The sequence below is a fragment of the Gracilinanus agilis genome, chromosome 3 (genome assembly GCF_016433145.1).
Source record: "Gracilinanus agilis isolate LMUSP501 chromosome 3, AgileGrace, whole genome shotgun sequence".
In the NCBI taxonomy this organism is placed as follows: Eukaryota; Metazoa; Chordata; class Mammalia; order Didelphimorphia; family Didelphidae; genus Gracilinanus; species Gracilinanus agilis.
Window position 1 is genome coordinate 56,992,363 of NC_058132.1, and position 19,673 is coordinate 57,012,035.

General features: G+C 39.9%; 2 protein-coding genes across 2 annotated transcripts in view; both read left to right on the plus strand.

Annotated features, from left to right (window-relative positions):
- FAM43B (family with sequence similarity 43 member B) overlaps positions 1-5,390 on the plus strand; it is a 61,678-nt gene extending 56,288 nt beyond the window's left edge. The window contains exon 3 of the mRNA XM_044668709.1: positions 5,286-5,390. Within this exon, the coding sequence (XP_044524644.1) occupies positions 5,286-5,390 (105 nt within the window). The remainder of the gene's footprint in view (positions 1-5,285) is intronic.
- A 5,258-nt stretch (positions 5,391-10,648) lies between these two features.
- The window catches only part of CDA (cytidine deaminase), a 31,788-nt gene continuing 22,763 nt past the window's right edge, over positions 10,649-19,673 (plus strand). Inside the window, exon 1 of the mRNA XM_044668710.1 lies at positions 10,649-10,962. Within this exon, the coding sequence (XP_044524645.1) occupies positions 10,785-10,962 (178 nt within the window). The 5' untranslated portion in view covers positions 10,649-10,784. The remainder of the gene's footprint in view (positions 10,963-19,673) is intronic.

The window sequence follows — 19,673 nt, forward strand, 5'->3', positions numbered from 1 at the left end:
AGGAAGGAAGGAAGGAAGGAAGGAAAGAAAGGAGAGAGAAAGGGAGGGAGGGAAAAAAGGAGAGAGAAAGGGAGGGAGGGAAAAAAGGAGGGAGGGAGAGAGAGAGAGCGCGCGCACTGTATACACTGTATAAAGTTTCAACTCTCAAGGAATTTGTCGCCCCATTGCTAAATTCCAGGGTCAGAGACATAAGATTTCTAGTAAGAAGCTATCAGGCAGCCTAAGGCCAGTTGAGCAAGTCCCACACAAGCCCAACAAAGATAACCTTACAGATATTATAATTGAGGGACTACTGATCTTCTACCATTCAATTGGGATTGGAAATCAGCCAGGTTTCTAAAGCTCCCAGCTGGATTTCTTTGGTTGTTTCCAGACATTATCCCTTTTGAAATGTGGCAGACTGAATACTTGGTTTTGATATCAAATGTGCAGATGGATATCCCAGGCTGGATTCCTGCCTCAGTGATCATCATAGCTGATATAAGGGAATGCTTTGTAATTTAAGATTTAAGCCTTGTTTTCTTTAGCAGAGTCTCACCCGAGGTTTCCCTCCTAGCCTGACTATGCTCCAGCTTTCTTTACTCTCACTATGCCCTATCATTAATAAATGTTCAGAGTTGCTGGGATGTTTTATGTGGAAGCTTGTGATTTTTCTATGGGAGTATGAATTATTATTATTGGTAGTAGTTCAACATAATCACTGGCAAAACAGCTACTTGGCATTCTCAGGGGTGGGAAATGTGTTATTGGAATTTGGGGGGGTCTCAACTAATTTCCCGTGAGCCCACTGGCTACCCGTGGAATTTTGAGGTCCTTGAACTACATTTCCCATGAGCCCACTGGCTTCCTGTTGTTACTTGATGACATAGGCAGGAGGATAAGACTGAGGGGCTGGACTTGCTCTTTCTCTGAGTTCTATCCACCATGGAGGCAGCAGGCTAGGTGCATGGTTTTTTAAAACTAATTCAGCATGACATGTGGCTTCATCTTTCTAATGGCTACCAATAAATCTTTTAAAACCATAATATTTTTAAAGCTATCCTTTTATATTCCTCTTATTTTTTACAATGATGGTGACCAGAAGTTTGGAGAACAAATCCTCAACTTTTCAGATAGTCTAGAAAGCCACATTTCTCCTGCCCTGGCTGGCCTACTTCTGCCATTTTTGTGCTTTTATTTTTGGCCTCCCTGCTCAGTTCCTTTGAGTGACTTTTTGAAAGGGGAAAGTTATTTTTCTTGCAAAAGTCATGTTGCTACTGAGAGCCTCAGCTCCTTATTCCTGCCTTCTGACATTCCTGATCCCCTCAGATGCAGCTCCAGCCTTCGCTGCAGACCCCCACTTGCCCCTCCCTGGAGAACTCCAGCTGCTCCTGCTAATGTTGCTGCCACCAATCCCAGATGCTCCTTGAGGATCCTGGCCATTTCCTGGAGCTGCTACTGATTGGAACCTTTCTCCGGAGACTTGGAAAGTATAACCCCCCCCACACACCCCCTTCTTTTTCATTGTGCACACAGGAGAATTTCCTTGATGCTTTCATTGGAAGCCTAGGTGTGTTTTCTCTTAGACATTAAGGTCTTTTAAAGGAGGAGAGCTTCTACACACCCCATACTCCACCCCCACAAGCCTGCTCCACATGGGTTTTCCGGCCTGCCACTTTTCCAGTCCTTACCCCAGTTAGGCTTCCATGCTCTACCTGTCGGGGAGAGAACTGAGATAGCATGTGGGCCCTAGCCTTTTACCAGGAAGTAGAATGGCAAACATAGCCAGAATTGCCTATTTCAAAAAGACACCAGTTGTGGGATGTTTTTTATTCCTACCACCCCTGGATGTACTAGTGATTACAATTAACTCGTGTGTAGGGGGATGAGAAATTCATCCCCTACACACGATGGCCATTTGGGCCTGCCCAATCTCTGAACTCTACCCATTATGAGGGTCATCCATGCTATGTCTAGTGAAAAATTCTCCCTCTCTATGGGAGATCCCAGAGCTCAGATAAAAGGAACTTGAATGGATTAAAAAAAACACAACTTTAAAAGACTGGAGGTAAAATTAGTAAATCTTCTCAGACTTCACTGTTTTTTGAAAGTCTCTGTATCTTATTGTACTTTGCTGATTGTTGTTTTATGGTTTAATTTTGTTGTTTTAAGTTCATATATTAATCTGATCAATATCTTTCTGTTACACTGAATCATTTTTAAGTTACTGTGTTTTTGACTATTAGATAAATTCTGTTCATGATTTTATTGGAACTCCTTAATAGTAAACAAGTCTATTCTGATTGGTAAAAAGGTTTTTGACTACACTGCTTGTAATTTGTCATTTGCTCATATTATTGTATTTGCTAATTTCTTTAAGGTTTAAAATTTTTTAAGTTTATCTGTATTAAGCTAATTGATATCTATTCTGTTATATGATTCTTTATCTGTGTCATTTCTCCATGATTATACTGAACAATATGTCATTGTGAAAGCCCATGAACATTTTACACAAATTTTTTTTTAAGTTGTAAAGCCCATAAGTCTTATGTATCCTGGATTTGTCATCTTAAATATCAAGGTTACATGTTGCTTATACAAGTCTTCTCTTTTGTTAATTGTCACATATGATGATGAATAGACTCCATCAAAACTGGTTACAATTGTATACAACCTTGAAGAACACGATGACTTAAGAATTTAAATTGTAATTTTATATGGCACCTTTAAAATCGACATTAGGATTTTATAGTACCTTCTGAATGGATGTTGTCTTTAAAAAGGTAGAGAAACCAAATAGAAGTTTCCTACCCAAACTATATATAAAAGGAAGCCAAAAAGAGCTCCTGCATGCATTATATTTTAACTCTTTATTTTCATTTACTTTCCCATCAGAAGGATCTAGAATTCTTGGTGATATTTTTAGACCCAAAGGTTTTTTTAATCAGCTTTGTGTTGTTTTTTTATTCTAGGCTCTGCCCCACATTTGGATGGAGACAGTAATAGATTTTGTTAAAAATATCTCAGCCGGGGCAGCTGGGTAGCTCAGTGGATTGAGAGTCAGGCCTAGAGACAGGAGGTCCTAGGTTCAAATCCGGCCTCAGACACTTCCCAGCTGTGTGACCCTGGGCAAGTCACTTGACCCCCATTGCCTACCCTTACCAATCTTCCACCTATAAATCAATACACAGAAGTTAAGGGTTTAAAATTTAAAAAAAAAAAAACCTTATAAAAAAAAATATCTCAGCCAAGGCTGACTGATTTGCTATACCTGTAGAACTTGTGACAAATATATATTAGTTCATAGATTTTTTAAATATCACACAAGTGGCTACATAGAAAACTCACCTGAATCCTATATGATAATGGGTCTGTTTGCTATTGTCTTTAAATGTGTTACTGTAATTTTGGTACTTCATTTGAATGCGCATTATAAATCTGTTATTTTATAAAAATCATTTGCACTCACAGTAGTTTATGGCAGAGTTTAAAAGGAAATGGATCTCATTTTTGGATAAGAAACCTTTCACTGATTTTAAGATATATATTTTTGATTTTTAAAACATTCTTTTATTGTTTTTTCCCTTGTATGTGCAATACAGTATTTGAGTCTCTTTTTACTCTCATTTTTGTACTTGAACATATAGCATTTTTCCCTAAATTTTTATTATTGCTTTTCTTTTTCTTTTTTTAATATAATAATTGACTCTTTCACCTTTTTCTCATTTCTGGTACTTAAAGTACACATTATCAATATTAATCCTTTTTATTTTACAGTAATATAAGTTTAACATAAAAACAATATTAACATATTGATGCAAAGCCAAAAAGCCTTAGACTATGGTAACCTGCCAATTATTGATAAATGTTATGGGACTGTGATTAATGATTCTGTCTGATTCCAGGAGAAGGGAACAAAAGAGCCACAAGGTCAAGGAGACCAACCAGTCCCAATGGGATTGATGAGAAACTGCACAGTGTCTAGGAGCACAAGGTCAAAAAAAGATCATACCAATCCAGGTAGGACTGACAGAACTTTCTAAAGCCAATACTAAGGACTTGAACCTAATGTTTGGGGTTCGGGGTTGAAGCTGTCCAGCAGCTCCACAAAAATTGCTAGTGGGTAGGACACTCAGAAAGGGGAACCAAGGACTGAGTGAAAATGGGTTACGAGTTAAGGACTAATGGAAAGAGAAAATAAGGTGAGAATAAAGATACACAGACATAGAAAGTTCTGGCATAAGGTAGACAGACAGCAAGTAAGCTCTGGTGGTCAAGAGCTTAGATGGTTCAGAACTCTGATGGTCAAGAGCTTAATCCTCAACTGTCATATTGCTACTTTTATTGGGGTTACAACCATATAGGGGGAAGGGGAGAGCCAAGTAGTTTGATATATTAACATTATGAGGTAATCATCAGGAGATACAAATTGCCAGAACCTAAAACAATAAGTAGAGCTAACACCTGGATCAGGAGCTGATATGGCCTAAGGCATCTACTGATGTTTGATACATATGTTAATTGTTCATTGTAGGTAAAGTAAGGAGACTGAGATAGCTGACCAGTCTTCTGGAGTGTAGCCTTAGTGAAGGGCTAGGAATTTGGCATGGTTGAGGTTCAATTAAACTCAAGATTACAGAAATCAATCATTAGCAATACAAGAGTTAGTTTTTGAGCATTCTTAATATAATATCACAATTAATGTATACCTGGATTGCTACAGGGGTTGTGGCTGTTCTGACATATGTTAGAGGCCAGACTTCCCTGAGCTACATCCTAGACAAGTACCAAAGGTTGGCTATCATTCTGGCTCTCCCTATCCCTGAGAGTGAAGGCAAATCAGACCAGGGAGAGACACTTTCCTTTTTCACCCAAAATTTGGTCCTTTCTTTCTCTTTTATAAGTGTGGCAACTTTCTGTAGTCACGGCTACTAAATGGGTAAGGGCACAATTGCATAAATCACTTTAATTGTGCCTTGATTCAAGGACCTGCTATAAGTTTATTTTTCCTTTACTTACATTTTTGCATATAAGATTTGGACATTTTACATTTCATCCACAAGTTATTTTTTTCTCTTTTATTTGAATTTTTTTTGATGTTTTTGGATTTCTTTTGATAATTGACTTGTATAACCCCATAACTCAGCCATGTATCCTTAGCTGATCTGGATGTTGGCCTTTACCCTCTTCAGGGGGGAATGTGTTATTAATTCTCCTCAGAGGAGTATGTATATATTATAATCTATAATGTAAAGATTAAATTCTTTTGAGAATAATTTCAGGATAAGAAACTTGCTACCTCCCAGAATTCAGACAATGAATCTGTTTGGAGAAGGCACCATGAAGATGCCTACATAAACCTGCACTGCATCAAGAAGATCCAGAATGAACTTCGGGGTGCAGCTGATTGAACTGTGGGGGGTTGCACACTTTTTTTGAATGTACACTCTTATGTTGAAGGAGACTGTCCCCCAATTGTTTTTTGTCAATGCATCTAGCAAAACATTGGTTTTTGCTTTCTCTCTCTTTTATTTCCCTCTTATCTCTAACTATTGTAGTTAGAAGACCTTTGGGGGTATAAGATGATTATGTAAAATGATCACTTAGGGAGACTAGGCACCCAATGATCATCAGAGGGGAATGTGTTATTGGAATTTGGGGGTCTCAAGTAATTTCCCGTGAGCCCACTGGCTACCTGTGGAATTTTGGGGTCCTTGAACTACATTTCCCATGAGCCCACTGGCTTCCTGTTGTTACTTGATGACATAAGCAGGTATGTGATGATGTAGACAGGAGGATAAGACTGAGGGGCTGGACTTGCTCTTTCTCTTTAAGTTCTATACACCATGGAGGCAGCAGGCTAGGCGTGTGGTTTTTTAAACTGACTCAGCATGACATGTGACTTCATCTTTCTAATGGCTACCAATAAATCTTTTAAAACCATAATATTTTTAAAGCTATCCTTTTATATTCATTTTATTTTTTACAAAAACCTGGCCTAATAATGGTTTGAATAAGTGCTATGATGAACACTGGTCTTTGTAATTTGATACCTGGATAAACAATGTCAACCTGAAAAAAACACAGAACTGCCAAAGTAGTTATAATAAAGGTCTTTAATCAATTTAGGAAGATTAATTCCAGAAGATACACAGAATCTCAGTCCTGGGACTGCCACTGAACTCCAGAATGCAATGTGTTTATATAGATTTTTGGAGAGAGGGAAAGGAATGCCACTCACTTGGGAATGGAGCACTAGTCACAGTCTAAAGTGGCCGGGAGAGGCCCCATAACAGGCATCCTCTCAATTTCCAATTCTTTGCCACCACAAAGAGAGCTGCTATTGAGATTTAGAACCAATAGGTTCTTTTCTTTTCCCCCTGATCTCTTTGGGGTATAGGTGAAAGGGTTTTAGAGCTCTTTGGGCATAATTCCATATTGCTCTCCAAAATTGTTGTATTAGTTCATAATTCCATCAATAGTGTATTCACATCCCATTTTTTCCATATCCCCCTCCAGCATTTGTCATTTTCCCATTCTATCATTTTAGCCAATCTGATAAGTAGGAGGTAGTAACTCAGTTATTGCATTTCTCTAAATCAATAATGATTTGGTGCATTTTTTCAAATTGACATGGGCATTGTACAGAGATGGCATGGACACTGTACTCCTTAACTCAGGTAATCTGTAAACAGGGAAATTCCCTTCCCCCTTCCTGTCCTTGTGACTCCCAAGCCAAAGACTATTATCCTTATTAGGTTGAGATAGACAGAGAGATACACCTCCAGGCCACCCCTTGATAGCCTAGGCCCTGAGGGTCTCAGGCAGACCCCTCACCCCACTGAATATCCCAGTGCCTACAACTCAAGAGTCACATCCACACCAGGAAATAACCTCACACTGTTGTAAAGAATATAAAAACCCCTGAACTGAAGCATTCAGGGAGCAACCCCTAGGGTTGTTCTACTCACGCCATAACTGGGGGGGGGACAGATTTTCCATACATGCTGCCCCCCCAAGGAACAGCTCCCCATCTTGCTGTTCCACCATGCTATTCCACCTTGCTATTCTCCTGGCCATTCTCAATATTACTTTCCAAATTAATAAATTTCTCTTTTTACTTTTAAGTTTGGAATCTTGCATTCTTGCAAAAGGTATCCTTCCCAAACCCAGGGGTTCACCATTGTACCCCACAACATCTGGTTGTAACCCCATAAAATATAACTATATGGAGCTTTGATTTCTTCTTCCAAAAATTTCCTGCATATATCCTTTGACCATTTATCATTTGGGGAATGATTCACCTTCTTATACATTTTACGTAGTTCTCTATATAGTTGAGATATGAAGCCTTTATTTAAGAAAATGGTTATAAAAATCCCTCCCCCCCATTTTCTGCTTTCCTTCTAATCTTGGCTTTGTTGTTATTCAGTCATTTCAGTTGTGTTGACCTCTGTGACCTCATTTAGAGTTTTCTTGGCAAAGATACTGAAGTGGTTTATCATTTCCTTCTCCAGTTCATTTTTACAATGGAAGAAATTGAGGTAAGCAGGGTTAAATTGTTATAGGGGTGCAAATGGTGAACCCCTGGGTTCAGGAAGGATACTTTTTGCAAGAATGCAAGACTCCAAAACTTAGCTTAAAAGTAAAAAGAGAAATTTATTAATTTGGAAGGTAATGTTGAGACTGGCCAGGAGGATAGCAAGGTGGGATAGCAAGATGGAATAGCATGGTAGAACAGCAAGATGGGGAGCTGTTCCTTGGGAAGGGGGGTGGACAGGATGGATGGAAAAGCTATCTCCCCCAGTTATGGCGTGAGTGGAACGACCCTAGGGGTTGCTCCCAGAATGCTTCAGTTCAGGGGGTTTTATGTTCTTTACAACAGTGGAGACATGACTCTAGTGTGGTAACCACTCAGGTATTTGGTGGGGTGTTTGGTCATCTGACCAGGTCTGCCTGAAGACATGGGGGGTGGCCCTCATAGTTCAGAGGACAGATGGATGTCTGAGAAAAAACTTGATGATATCAAGGTATAGCCTGGAGGTGCATCTCCATATCCATTTCAAACTAAAAGACAATTCAAAGGTGATACTAATCTCAGGACCTTACAGGATCTATCAGATGTTCTTGGGTTAGGAGTCACAAGGACAAAAAGGAGCAAGGGAATTTCCCTGTTTACAAGTTTGCCTGGGTTAGGCAGTGTCCATGCCATCTCTGCACAATGCCCATGTCAAAATGACTTGCCCAGGGTCACACATCTAGTAAGTGTCTGAAGCCGGATTTAAACATAACTTAAGCCGAATGAACACAAGCCTGATCCTGAAAGGTACCTTAGCCCTGACCAAGAGTCCTGTGTGCACAGATGTAACCCCCAACCCAGCCCCCAGAGCAACTCATGTCCCCTCTCCAGGTCTCCATGTCCTCATTCATAAAAATAAAAATAAAAGGCCACCAAGTTGTCTCTTTTCTCTAAATTGTACCATCTCAGGTTCCTAAGGCAGAGTACTCTGCACCTAGTAGAATAGAGGCATTCAAAATGACTGTAACAATCTAAAGTTTAGATTGTTCTAAATTCTAATTCTAATTCTAAACCAAAGGTTCTTCACCTTTTTGTGAGTTCTGGGGCCCTTTGGGCAATATCTGGGGGTCTGTGAACCACATTTCAAAATGATGCTTTTAAATAAATAAAACAAAATCTTTTGAATTACAAAAGAAATCCATTACATATGAAAGTTCATCTTTTTTTTTTTTTGTAAGTTCCCAAGAGTTCTAGATGTAAATGCAAAGAACAACAGAAATATCAAGCCAACCACGGAGTGATTATCATGACTGAGGAATTTTGCCCTAAGATAGAGAAAATGCACTTTCCTCTGATCTTTGGGAACAATGGGGATGCAGATTCAGATTTACTGTCTCTTTTATTCCATATATCTTTGGTTTTACTGAACTGCTTTTCTTCTCCTTTAAAAAAAATCCTATATTATAAGAAATTATTCTGGGGAGGAAAGAGATTCAGAAAGAAAGATGCTATTGTGAGACTATATATTCTCATATTATATATATTCTCACGTTATATATTCTCATGTTATATATATTCTCACATTATATATATTCTCATATTATATATTCTCACATCATATATTCTCATGTTATATATTCTCACATTATATATATTCTCATATTATATATTCTTGCGTTTTATATATTCTTATATATATTCTCATGTCAGATATAGATATAGATGTAGATGTAGATGTAGATGTAGATGTAGATGTAGATGTAGATGTAGATATAGGTAGATATAGATAGATACCATATCAGGGTTTTGGATAAGAAGATTCTGAGATGTTAGAGAAAATTCCTGTGTGAGAGATTTGGATCCATGGCTCCACCCTATCTACAGATTAACATATCCTTTGTTTGCAGGAATTCCACAGAAATGTCTTACAACAATGATTCTCTCTTAGTCTAAGGGCCTCCCATCAAGTATATAGGTGGTGGGGATGGGCTGAGAGTTTGATGGATCACCTCCTAATTAACTATTTACCAACTAGAGAGGTCTTGGGGTATTCAAGGGAGGAAGTGAATTACAAGCTCCCAAAAACTTATATAGGTACCTGGGAAGGGGGTGGGGGGTGTCTTTTGATTGTGTAGAAAAATCATCTGACCAAGTTAGGATGTCTTGACCAGTCAAGTAATAATTTATTTTAAAATTGAGAAGTATTAACCCAGTGGGATTGCTTGTCAACTGCCCGAGGGGGAGAAAGGAAGGGAGGGAGAGAACAAGAATCACATAACTTGGGAAAACGTGTAAATTTGTTATTGGAATTTTTAAAAAATTAGAGAAAATTGAGAAGTACTAGCCCAGTCAACTTGGGGAGGGGGAGGAAAGAGGGGAGGGAGAGAACAAGAATCACGTAATTTGGGAAAACGTGTAAATTTGTTATTGGAATAAAAAAAAATAAGATAAAATTGAGAAGTATTAACCCAGTGTGATTGCTTGTCAACTGCCCGAGGGAGGGGGGGGGGGGGGGAAGAGGAGAGGAAGAGAACAAGAATCGCCTAACTTGGGAAAACGTGTAAATTTGTTAGTGGAATTAAAAAAAAAAAAAAAAGATAAAATTGAGAAATACTAGCCCAGTAGAATTGCTTGTCAACTTGCGGAGGGGGAGGAAAGAGAGGAGGGTGACAGCATGAATCACGTAACTTGGGAAAACGTGTAAGTTTGTTATTGGAATAAAAAAAGATGAAAAAACAAGGCAAAATTGAGAAAGGCGGCCTCTTGAGAATTTCACCGGTTTCAGTATTAAAACAAAAGTCAATAACATCAAAATTGTTCCGTGAAATGCAGTTGGCTCCTTCTGGGTTTCAGAGAGGGAAATGTTGATAGTATCCTTTCCCCTCTCCGTCCCCCGTGAGCACAAGGAGAAGAGGGGGACCGGGACACCACTGGCCTGGACCTCAGAAGCGCAGCTCTCTTTGCGGGCTTTGGAGCCCAGAGTTTTGGAGCGCCAGCCTGCGGTTGGGGACGGAGGACCGAGGTGGCCGGTCACCCAACCTCTACCCACACCCACAGCTCCACAGGCACACCTACTAGGCAAAAGACCAGCTGGACAGCCGAGGACACACCCACGAGGGGGAGGAGGAGGGTGGAGTCATGGCCCCAAGCCCGGACTCTCGTTGGTTCCTCAGGCCCACACCCTTTTGGTGCCTAGCGCCCATCCCCAGCCAGGCACCCACTGCTGCCTCCCTGCTCCTTGCTAACTGCTGACCCGAGACAAGAGGAGCTCTTTAGGGTCAAGGCGATGGCTCAAGTGCCCGTTGACCTGGCTCCATGCCCCAGCACCTGGGAGCCTTTAGATCCAGCTCAGATTGAGAAGCTCATCATCCAGGGCCAAGAAGCCAAGAAGTTTGCCTATTGTCCCTACAGTAACTTCCCAGTCGGGGCAGCTCTCCTGACCCTGGACGGGAAGATCTTTTCAGGTAAGCCCCAAATTCGCCCTTTTTCTCCATCTCCCGCCCTCAGGCTCAGAAACCGGCAGATGGAGTGCTAGACTCGGAGGCATGGAGACCTGGATTCAAATCCTGCTTTAAGATATCAGATAGATCAAATAACCTTTCTGGGTCTCAGTTTCTTCATCTGTGAAATTAGGGAATTGGAAGGAATGGCCTCTGAGGTCCCTCCTATCTCTAAATCAATAATCCTGCGAGTTTTGCCTCCTCTGGGAGATGCTCTTGATAATTTTTAAAACTTAGAAGATCAATTAAAATCTTTAAAACAATGTGTAAATAAAACTATTTCCATAGAGCAGCTTTCTGCTGTTAAACGTTTTTTTTTCCTAAAGAGGGTTTTGAAATATTAAATCAGATTTTTAAGAGCTGAATTGATTTTTATATACTGTGTTATTTCTATTCATTAATGTAATATATGCCACATTATTTTTATTAGTTTCTGTATATTAGGAAGAATTTCTGAGCTAGGTCTTAGCCCTGGCTCCATTCAATCTCTAGATTTTTACATTCTCTTTGTCCTTAGGAATGTGGTCTTTTCACAGGTTCTGGCTAACCCCCTGGTTTTACAATGATTCTCTTCCAGAGGACTGGACTAGCTAATTACCTAGCCATCTCTTGGTGTGGGGGAAGGGTGAGAGGTTAATGGTCACCTCCTAATTAGCTGATTACCAATTAGAGATGTCTTGGGATGGTCTAAGGAAGAGCTGAATAAAGAGATCCCCCAAAGGCATATAGGTACCTGGGCCAGGAATGGGGGCAGGGAAGGGCCTTTGGAGAATTCAAGAAAATCCTTTGACCATATTTAAGATATCTCGACTTAATTATAATTAATATTATTTAATTTCATAATTAATATCTAATACTATATATTATTACATAATATATTAGATTCTAAATATAACAATAAATTATTTTAAAATTAAGAAATACTGTCTCTCAAGAATTTAAGCCCTCGGGGGCAGCTGGGTAGCTCAGTGGAATGAGAGTCAGGCCTAGAGAAGGGAGGTCCTAGGTTCAAACCCAGCCTCAGCCACTTCCCAGCTGTGTGACCCTGGGCAAGTCACTTGACCCCCATTGCCCACCCTTACCACTCTTCCACCTATGAGACAATACACCGAAGTACNTGGAGTGAGAGTCAGGCCTAGAGACAGGAGGTCCTAGGTTCAAACCCAGCCTCAGCCACTTCCCAGCTGTGTGACCCTGGGCAAGTCACTTGACCCCCATTGCCCACCCTTACCACTCTTCCACCTATGAGACAATACACCGAAGTACAAGGGTTTAAAAAAAAAAAAAGAATTTAAGCCCTTACCTTCTTAGTATCAATTCTAGGACAGAAGAGCACAAGGCCTAGGCGATCTGAGTTAAGTGACTTGCCCAGGGTCACCCAACTGGAAAGTGTCTGAGGTCAGATTTGATCCAGGCCTTCTGGCACTATCTCCTGTGCTATTTGTTTTTCCTAATCATTTTTTAACCAAGCTATTCTCTGAGGGAACATTCCTCCCAGTCTTGGCATAGAGCATTCCAAAGGGCCTTGATCCATCACTGCCCATAATCACCAAAACAAAGTTGTCCCTCTCCCCTGATCGGGGATGGATGCCCAGTTTTCCCTGGTATCTAGCTGGGGAGGAGCGGGCTTCATCCGGGACCCTGGTAGAGGAAAGCAAGAGAAAAGATTTTGCATTCATTTGAAAGACTAAAGATACTGGAGAGAGACCTGTCCTTGCTGAGGTTAGGAAGGGGTGATCCCGTGGAGGTGAAGGTTCCTAGCATTTACAGCTGGAAGGAACTTTAGATACTCCTTCTATTCCAACCAATTGCTTTTTCAAATCATATTTTTTACAATTTTACCAATTTTTGTAATTTTACAAATGAGAAGACTAAGGCCCTGAGAAAAGGAGTGTCTTGCTTAAGGGTGCCCAGGTAGTAAGCAGCAAAGCTAGGATTTGAACCTAAGCCCTCTAACACAAATTGAGGTCAATTAACCTTGTACTAGGAGTAAATTGCCTTCCTTTTTTTTTTAAACTCTTATCTTCCATCTTAGAATCAATATTTTGTACTGGTTCCAAGGCAGAAGAATGGTATGGGCTGGGCAATGGGGGTGAAGTGATTTGCACAGGATCTAAGAAGTATCTAAGATCAGATTTGAATTCAGGACCTCCCATCCCTAGACCTGGCTCTCAACCCACTGACCCATTTAGCTGCCCCAGGTAAATTGCCTTCTAAGTTAGAGAGGTAAATATAGATAGACTAGGAGAGACAGAGAAACCTCATAGAAAACAAAAACTAGACCTGGAATCCTTTGAGCCCCTGCTCTTCAATTCTATCTCTGTTACTCCCTAATGATGTGACCCTGGACAAGTCACTCCCTCTGTGCCTCAGTTTCCCCAACTATAAAATAGGGCTTGCTATGCCTCTACTTTAAAAAAAATCCAGAACTTTTGTAAGGATCTTAGATCTAAAGATAGAAGGAACTTAAGAAGTCATTTAATTCCATCCTCTCATTTTAAAGAAGAACAAAACCAAGACCCAGAAATGTGTGAAGTGACTTACTCCAGGTCAATCAGGTAGTAAATGTGTAATTAGAATTCTGTACCCTTAAACTAAGATTCCCAGCATCCCACTTTCAACCTCACTTTAGGTCCTTATGATCTGGAGATAAAGTTTCTGTAAGCCTTCTCTCGAGAACGTGGTCAGGAAAAATTGCTCTTTACTCAGGTTCTTTCTATTTCCTCTACTTCAAGTGATTATTAATAAATCTTATAAAATATAATGCTTGGAGTAATTGGATATTAATTTTAATCTTACATAAACATCAGACACAAGATTTGAACCCAGGTCCTCTGATTCCAGAGCAGTATTCTTCTCCCTGTACCATGCTGAATTCCCAAGCAAGGGAGATAATGCATGCCAAAATCCCAGTATATATGTCGGTTGTTAATAATATTCAGGGCTTGAATGATCTCATGGTCCCAGTGGCACAGTTTTGTGACTCCCTCTATGATGATCTGACCACCATTTTTTTCAGGTTTGAAAGAACTTTATTTTCTTAATTGAAAATTTATAATTAATTAATTAGAATAGTTTTCCATGGTTACATGATTCATGTTCTTTCCCTCCCCTCCTCCCAACCCCCTCCCATAGCCAACAAGCAATTCCACTGGGTTTTACATATCTGACCACCATTTTGTTGGATCCTAGAGAGTGGCTTCATGCCCCCATTAACCTGAGCTACAGCAGGGTTGTTGATGGCAGCGACTGGGTAACACTAATCATTTTCTCCTTAACACTCATTGACCCTCAAACAAATGGGCAACATACACCGCTAATTAATAATCACAATTAAATCTGCATTCTATTCTATCTCATTGTACAGTATCTCCCTCCCAGGATTGTTGTGAGGCTCAAACGAGATCATATTTGTAAAATGCTTAGCACAGAGCCTGGCACATAGTAGGTGCTTAATTATTACCCTTATTACACAGGCATTGCTCATCTCCAGCTATGAAAAGATGATGCCAGGTAGGAGACAGGAGGAGGAGAAACTGAGGTAGATGAGGTGGAGGAAGAGAGACCATAAGGCATAGGAGATAGAAGTACTGACCTTGGGGCTGCAGCACTAATAACAGCTGCCATTGATAATGCTCTTTAAAGTATATTATCAAGGACATCAAGGTGATGGGAGGTCCTGGATTCAAATCTAGCCTCTAACACTTCCCAGCTGTGGGACCTTGAGCAAATCACTTAGCCCCAATTGCCTAGCCCTTCACCATTCTTCTGCCTTAGAACCAATTCGTGGTATTAATTCTAAGACAGAAGATCAGGGTTTTTTAAACATCATCATAAAGTGCATTATTGCATCTGAGTTGCTAATTGATCCTGAGAGGGAAGTGGAATCATTATTATCTGTTTAAAGAGGAAACTGAGGATCATAGGTGACAAGACTTGTCCATGATCACCAAGCTGGTAAGCTCCAGAGGCAAAATTCTGTTAGCCAGTCAACCAGTCAGTCAACCTTTATTTAGCACTTACTATGGGTCAGGTGGGTAACTAGGTGAATAGAGTGCTAGATCTGAAGGCAAGAAGAAGATTCATCTTCTTGAGGGCAAATGTGGCTTTAGACACTTGCTAGCTTTGTGACCTTGGGCAAGTCCCTTAACTCTGTTTGCCTCAATTTCCTCACCCATCAAATGAGCTGGAGAAGGAAATGGCAAACTGCTTCAATACCTTTCAAGCAAACCCTGAATGGGGCCAAGAAGTATCAGATACAAGAAAAAATGAATGGACAACAAAGGTTATTGTGGATCAAAGCCTTTACTTTGTCAAGTATAAGGAGCTCTGGGAAGTGGGGGCCATTGCTGCCTCTGGAGAATAACTTTAAGGAGAGAAATGCATTAGGGGCATAAAACCAGGCTTGTAGGGGATCTTTGGGGATTCTTGGCTCCTGCTCCCCCCCCCCACTAAAAAAAATTAAAAGAAATGTGTAAGAAATAAAAAATAGTTCTTGCCTAAAAGTAGCTGAAGTCTAGGTGAAGGTGAATCACTGTGAACCAAGAATCCCAGGGCTGACTCCAAACTGCCCCGATTATGCTGGCTAGAACTTTGGGACACTGACACCCAAGAGGTCAGGACTTCTTCCATCCTAACCTTTGGTCCATAGGGCTTTTCTTTTGCTTATTCCAGGGGGTCACCAGCATCACTTGCTTGGCTGGCCTTGGAAGGTGGTGGGATTGAGCTGGGGAAAGAGAGGAGTTGCCTTTAATGGACCATGAGAAAGCCGACCTATTTCTTCCTCTGTAACATGGTGCTGAGGAGGAGATAGGTTGGTGTAGAGGATGGCTATAGTCTCTTCCAGCTCTAAATTCTATGATCTCATTCCTCATCTGGAAAAAGAGCTGGTCAATCAGTCAGTCAATTAGTTAAGCGCTTACTATGTGCAAAGCACTCAAAGTGCTGGGGATAGCAGTAGGAAAATATGCCAAACCTGTCAAGAAGCTCATTCTAATACAGGGAGTCAACTTTATAGGAGATCTTAACTTCAAGTGAGATGGAAAGCTCTCTTGGTCCATCGGGCGCAGCAGCAAAACGGATGGCAATGCATCTTCTTTAGTATCATTTCCATTAATAAAATCATATTGATTTCTGATACTGACCCATTGACAGTGCCAAAAACTTTGGTGAGGAGAATTTTCTTTTCTGCTGCTCCTGTGTAGCACAGACTGTAGCAGATCGAGGAAATTAGGGTAGATTTAGATTGATGATTACCAACCTGTGGTTCTCAGACCCATGAAGGAGCCTTGGACTTATTGCAGGGGGTCTGAGAATCCACTGGTGTACCTGCTAATCCCATTAAATATATAAAACATTAACAAATAGCTCCTTTTTAGTCTAAATAAATAGTGTATTTTGTACATTTATGCATTAACCATTTAGATCCAAGGACCTAGATTTGAAAGTGAATTCTGCCATTTACTGCCAGTGGGGTCTTGAGGAAGTCATTCCTCATTTCTTTTTTATTTTTAATTAACATGTGTTTAAATAATGAATATATTTATTTATATAATTACAAATTAAGTTTTTCATGTTTACCTTCCTTCTCAGAATCAATACTGTGTACTGGTTCCAAAGCAGAAGAGTAGTAAGGAGGCAATGGGGGTTAACTGACTTGCCCAAGGTCACACAGCTAGGAAGTGTCTGAGACCATATTTGAACCCAGGTCTTCCCATCTCTAGGCTAAGCTCTCAGTGCATTGAGCCATCTAGCTAACCCTCTGCTCCTTCATTTATAAAATAAAGGAGGCAGGCTAAGAAGGAATCTGAGTTGTTTTTCAGATATAAATTTATTGTTTATGAAATAACTGATATATAATAATAACAAATATAACTAATAATAAAATAACTAACAACAATAATAAATTATTAATAACGGCTATGATTAATATAACTGCTTTATGATTTTACAAGTGCAAAATTCATTTAAAAGTCTCATTTAATTAGTACCAGATTGTTGCCACCCTGTATTTTTTTTACTAGTATACTATAATAGTATGCTGCAATTTTGGGTGGAGAATGGAGATCCATGAACTGTTTTAGGGTATGAAAAGGGAATCCTTATCCAGAACTAAATGTTCTCTTTTTTGGGTTCTTAATTCTATGATCCTGTGCCCAGGTGAGTCATTTACAGGTGCATAGCTGGACCAACCATCAACTGGCAGTCTCTCCTCTTTAACAAGTCACTCTCTTCAGATTTATCACCCCAGTCAGTCAGTACCTCAGAGAAGCCCCAGACTTCCTCTGTTTCTCAAGGATTTCCACACCTGGTTTACAGTCTTCCTTTCCACCCCATTTCCTGCCCTTCTATTAGGGCATTTCAACATGGACTTTGAAGTTCTCTCAGATTTCTTTGCCTCCCAGTCCATCACCATGGTATAGCAGATAAAATCGTGGATCTGGAGTCAGAAGACCTAGGTTCATACCCTCTCTGAGGTATTTACTAGCTGGACAAATCACATAAGCCGTCTGGGTCTCGGTTTCCTTATGTGTAAAATGAGAAGGTTGAACTTAGTGACCTCTAAAGTTCATTCCAGTTCTTTAATCTTCAATCTCAGTATTCCTTTTTTGTTGCTTTTTAAATTTTTTAAAATACGTTTTTATTGATGTCCTTTGATTTTTCACTTCAGTATCTTTGCCAAGAAAACCCCAAATGGAGTCACAGAGTTGGACAAGATTGAAAACAACTGAACAGTTTTCCATAAAGAGAGTGGTTAAGTCATTACTGCCCTGAGGGGCAGACATTCAAGTCACAAGGTGAGAAGCTGGTGTGAGAATGTGTCCCTTTGAAAGGGAAAGACCTTTCTAGAAGAGACAGACATGATTATGTTGGAGATAAAGCCTTCCATGTTGGTTTTTGAAGGGAAGATGGAATGTCCCTCATCAAGCTGGACTTCTAATCTTCAGCAAAACACTCTTCCTTCTCTCTAAAAGCTTCTCTATCACTCACTACATCCCTGCCCAGCTTTCTTGGACACATACACTGAGTTCAGGCAGCATCTAGTCAATCAGAGTTCACAATCAACAGTAGCCTCCGAAAAGCCAGCCTTTACCTTTGAGAACTTTTGGTCTTCAAAGAACGGACTTATTATGGTCCTCATCTCATCTAGAAAGGAGTAGAAGTCAGAGTGAAAAGAAGGCTTGAAGAGTAAGAAGACTTGAGTTCTAGCTCCCTTCCCTATCACACCTGCCATTAACTAGCTGTGTGACCTTGGGCCATGCCCTTCTTTCTGAGCCTCAGTTTCTTTACCTATAAAAATTAGAGATTGGTCTTTTCTAGGGTTTTATATGTGAAATATGGGGATTGAAGTAGGGACTTTAAAGTTTCTTCCCTGTTCTAATAGTCCATGTCCTGACATTCTAATATAAGAGTTAAATTAAAGTTGAATACTTCAAGTATTTTTATAAAGTTTATTATCTGACAAAATAGAACCACGTGACTAAGTTTTCTTCCTGCTCAAAATGCCTTCTCCACCAAAGCCACTGACAGGAAGCAAATGAGGCTAGACATGGATCTCCACCCAATTTATTTCCTGTCTATGTCAGCAAAGTAATGATAGGAAGTGAGTGGGGTCCTGGGAATCATAGTTTTTTCTGGGGGTTGTAGTTTTTTGTTTTTTTAATTTTAAACCCTTAACTTCTGTGTATTGACTTATAGGTGGAAGATTGGTAAGGGTAAGCAATGGGGGTCAAGTGACCTGCCCAGGGTCACACAGCTGGGAAGTGTCTGAGGCCGGATTTGAACCTAGGACCTCCTGTCTCTAGGCCTGGCTCTCAATCCACTGAGCTACCCAGCTGCCCTCTGGGGGTCGTAGTTTTTAGGGTAACAGATTCCAATCTCACAATCCCCCCTGAGATCCTTTGGAAGACTAGTCTACCCAATGGATCTTGTAAACATAACCAATTTATAAATTACAATAATTTGTCGATAAAAGGGAAAGAGAACAAAACCAGTGATTGCTGAGTACATCACTAAGATTCCTTCAATTCATGACCAGAACTTGATACTGAGCCAAAGACCTACGTCTCTGGAGATTCCTAATATTCATAGGTGACGAACTGGTAAGAGTAGGCCAGTCTGGGTTAGAAAGTAGGACAAATAGGGGACAAATAGGATTGAGAGTGTGAGAATGGGGTGCAAGGCAGTCATTGGCAATAGCAGAGAATCAAAGGGATATTACGTTTAAATTTTAAATGAATAATAATTTATTTTATATAGTTTATATTTATAAATATACTTCATATCTATATATTTATAAATGTATTTATACATATTTTAATTTCCATTAATAGAAATAAATATTTTAATATAATAATAGAAAATAAATGATAAAACTAAATAAAACTTTAAAAGTCACTCCTTCTAGGTTTTTCTCTGTTAAGACAACATTTTACTTCCTATAAACAATGATAATACCAGCTCCTATTCTATGGTCCTTTACTGTACCCAAAGCACTTTTCTCATAACATCCTTATGAGATTCATAGTGCAAAGATTAATTTCCCAATTTTCAGGGGGAAAAAACTGAGGCTTCTAGGATCTCAAAGCTAGTTAAATAGTCAAGCTGGAACTGAAACTCAGGGTTTCTGACTTGTCAGCCCAAGGCTTTTTTCTTCTCTGCCCTGCCACCTCTAG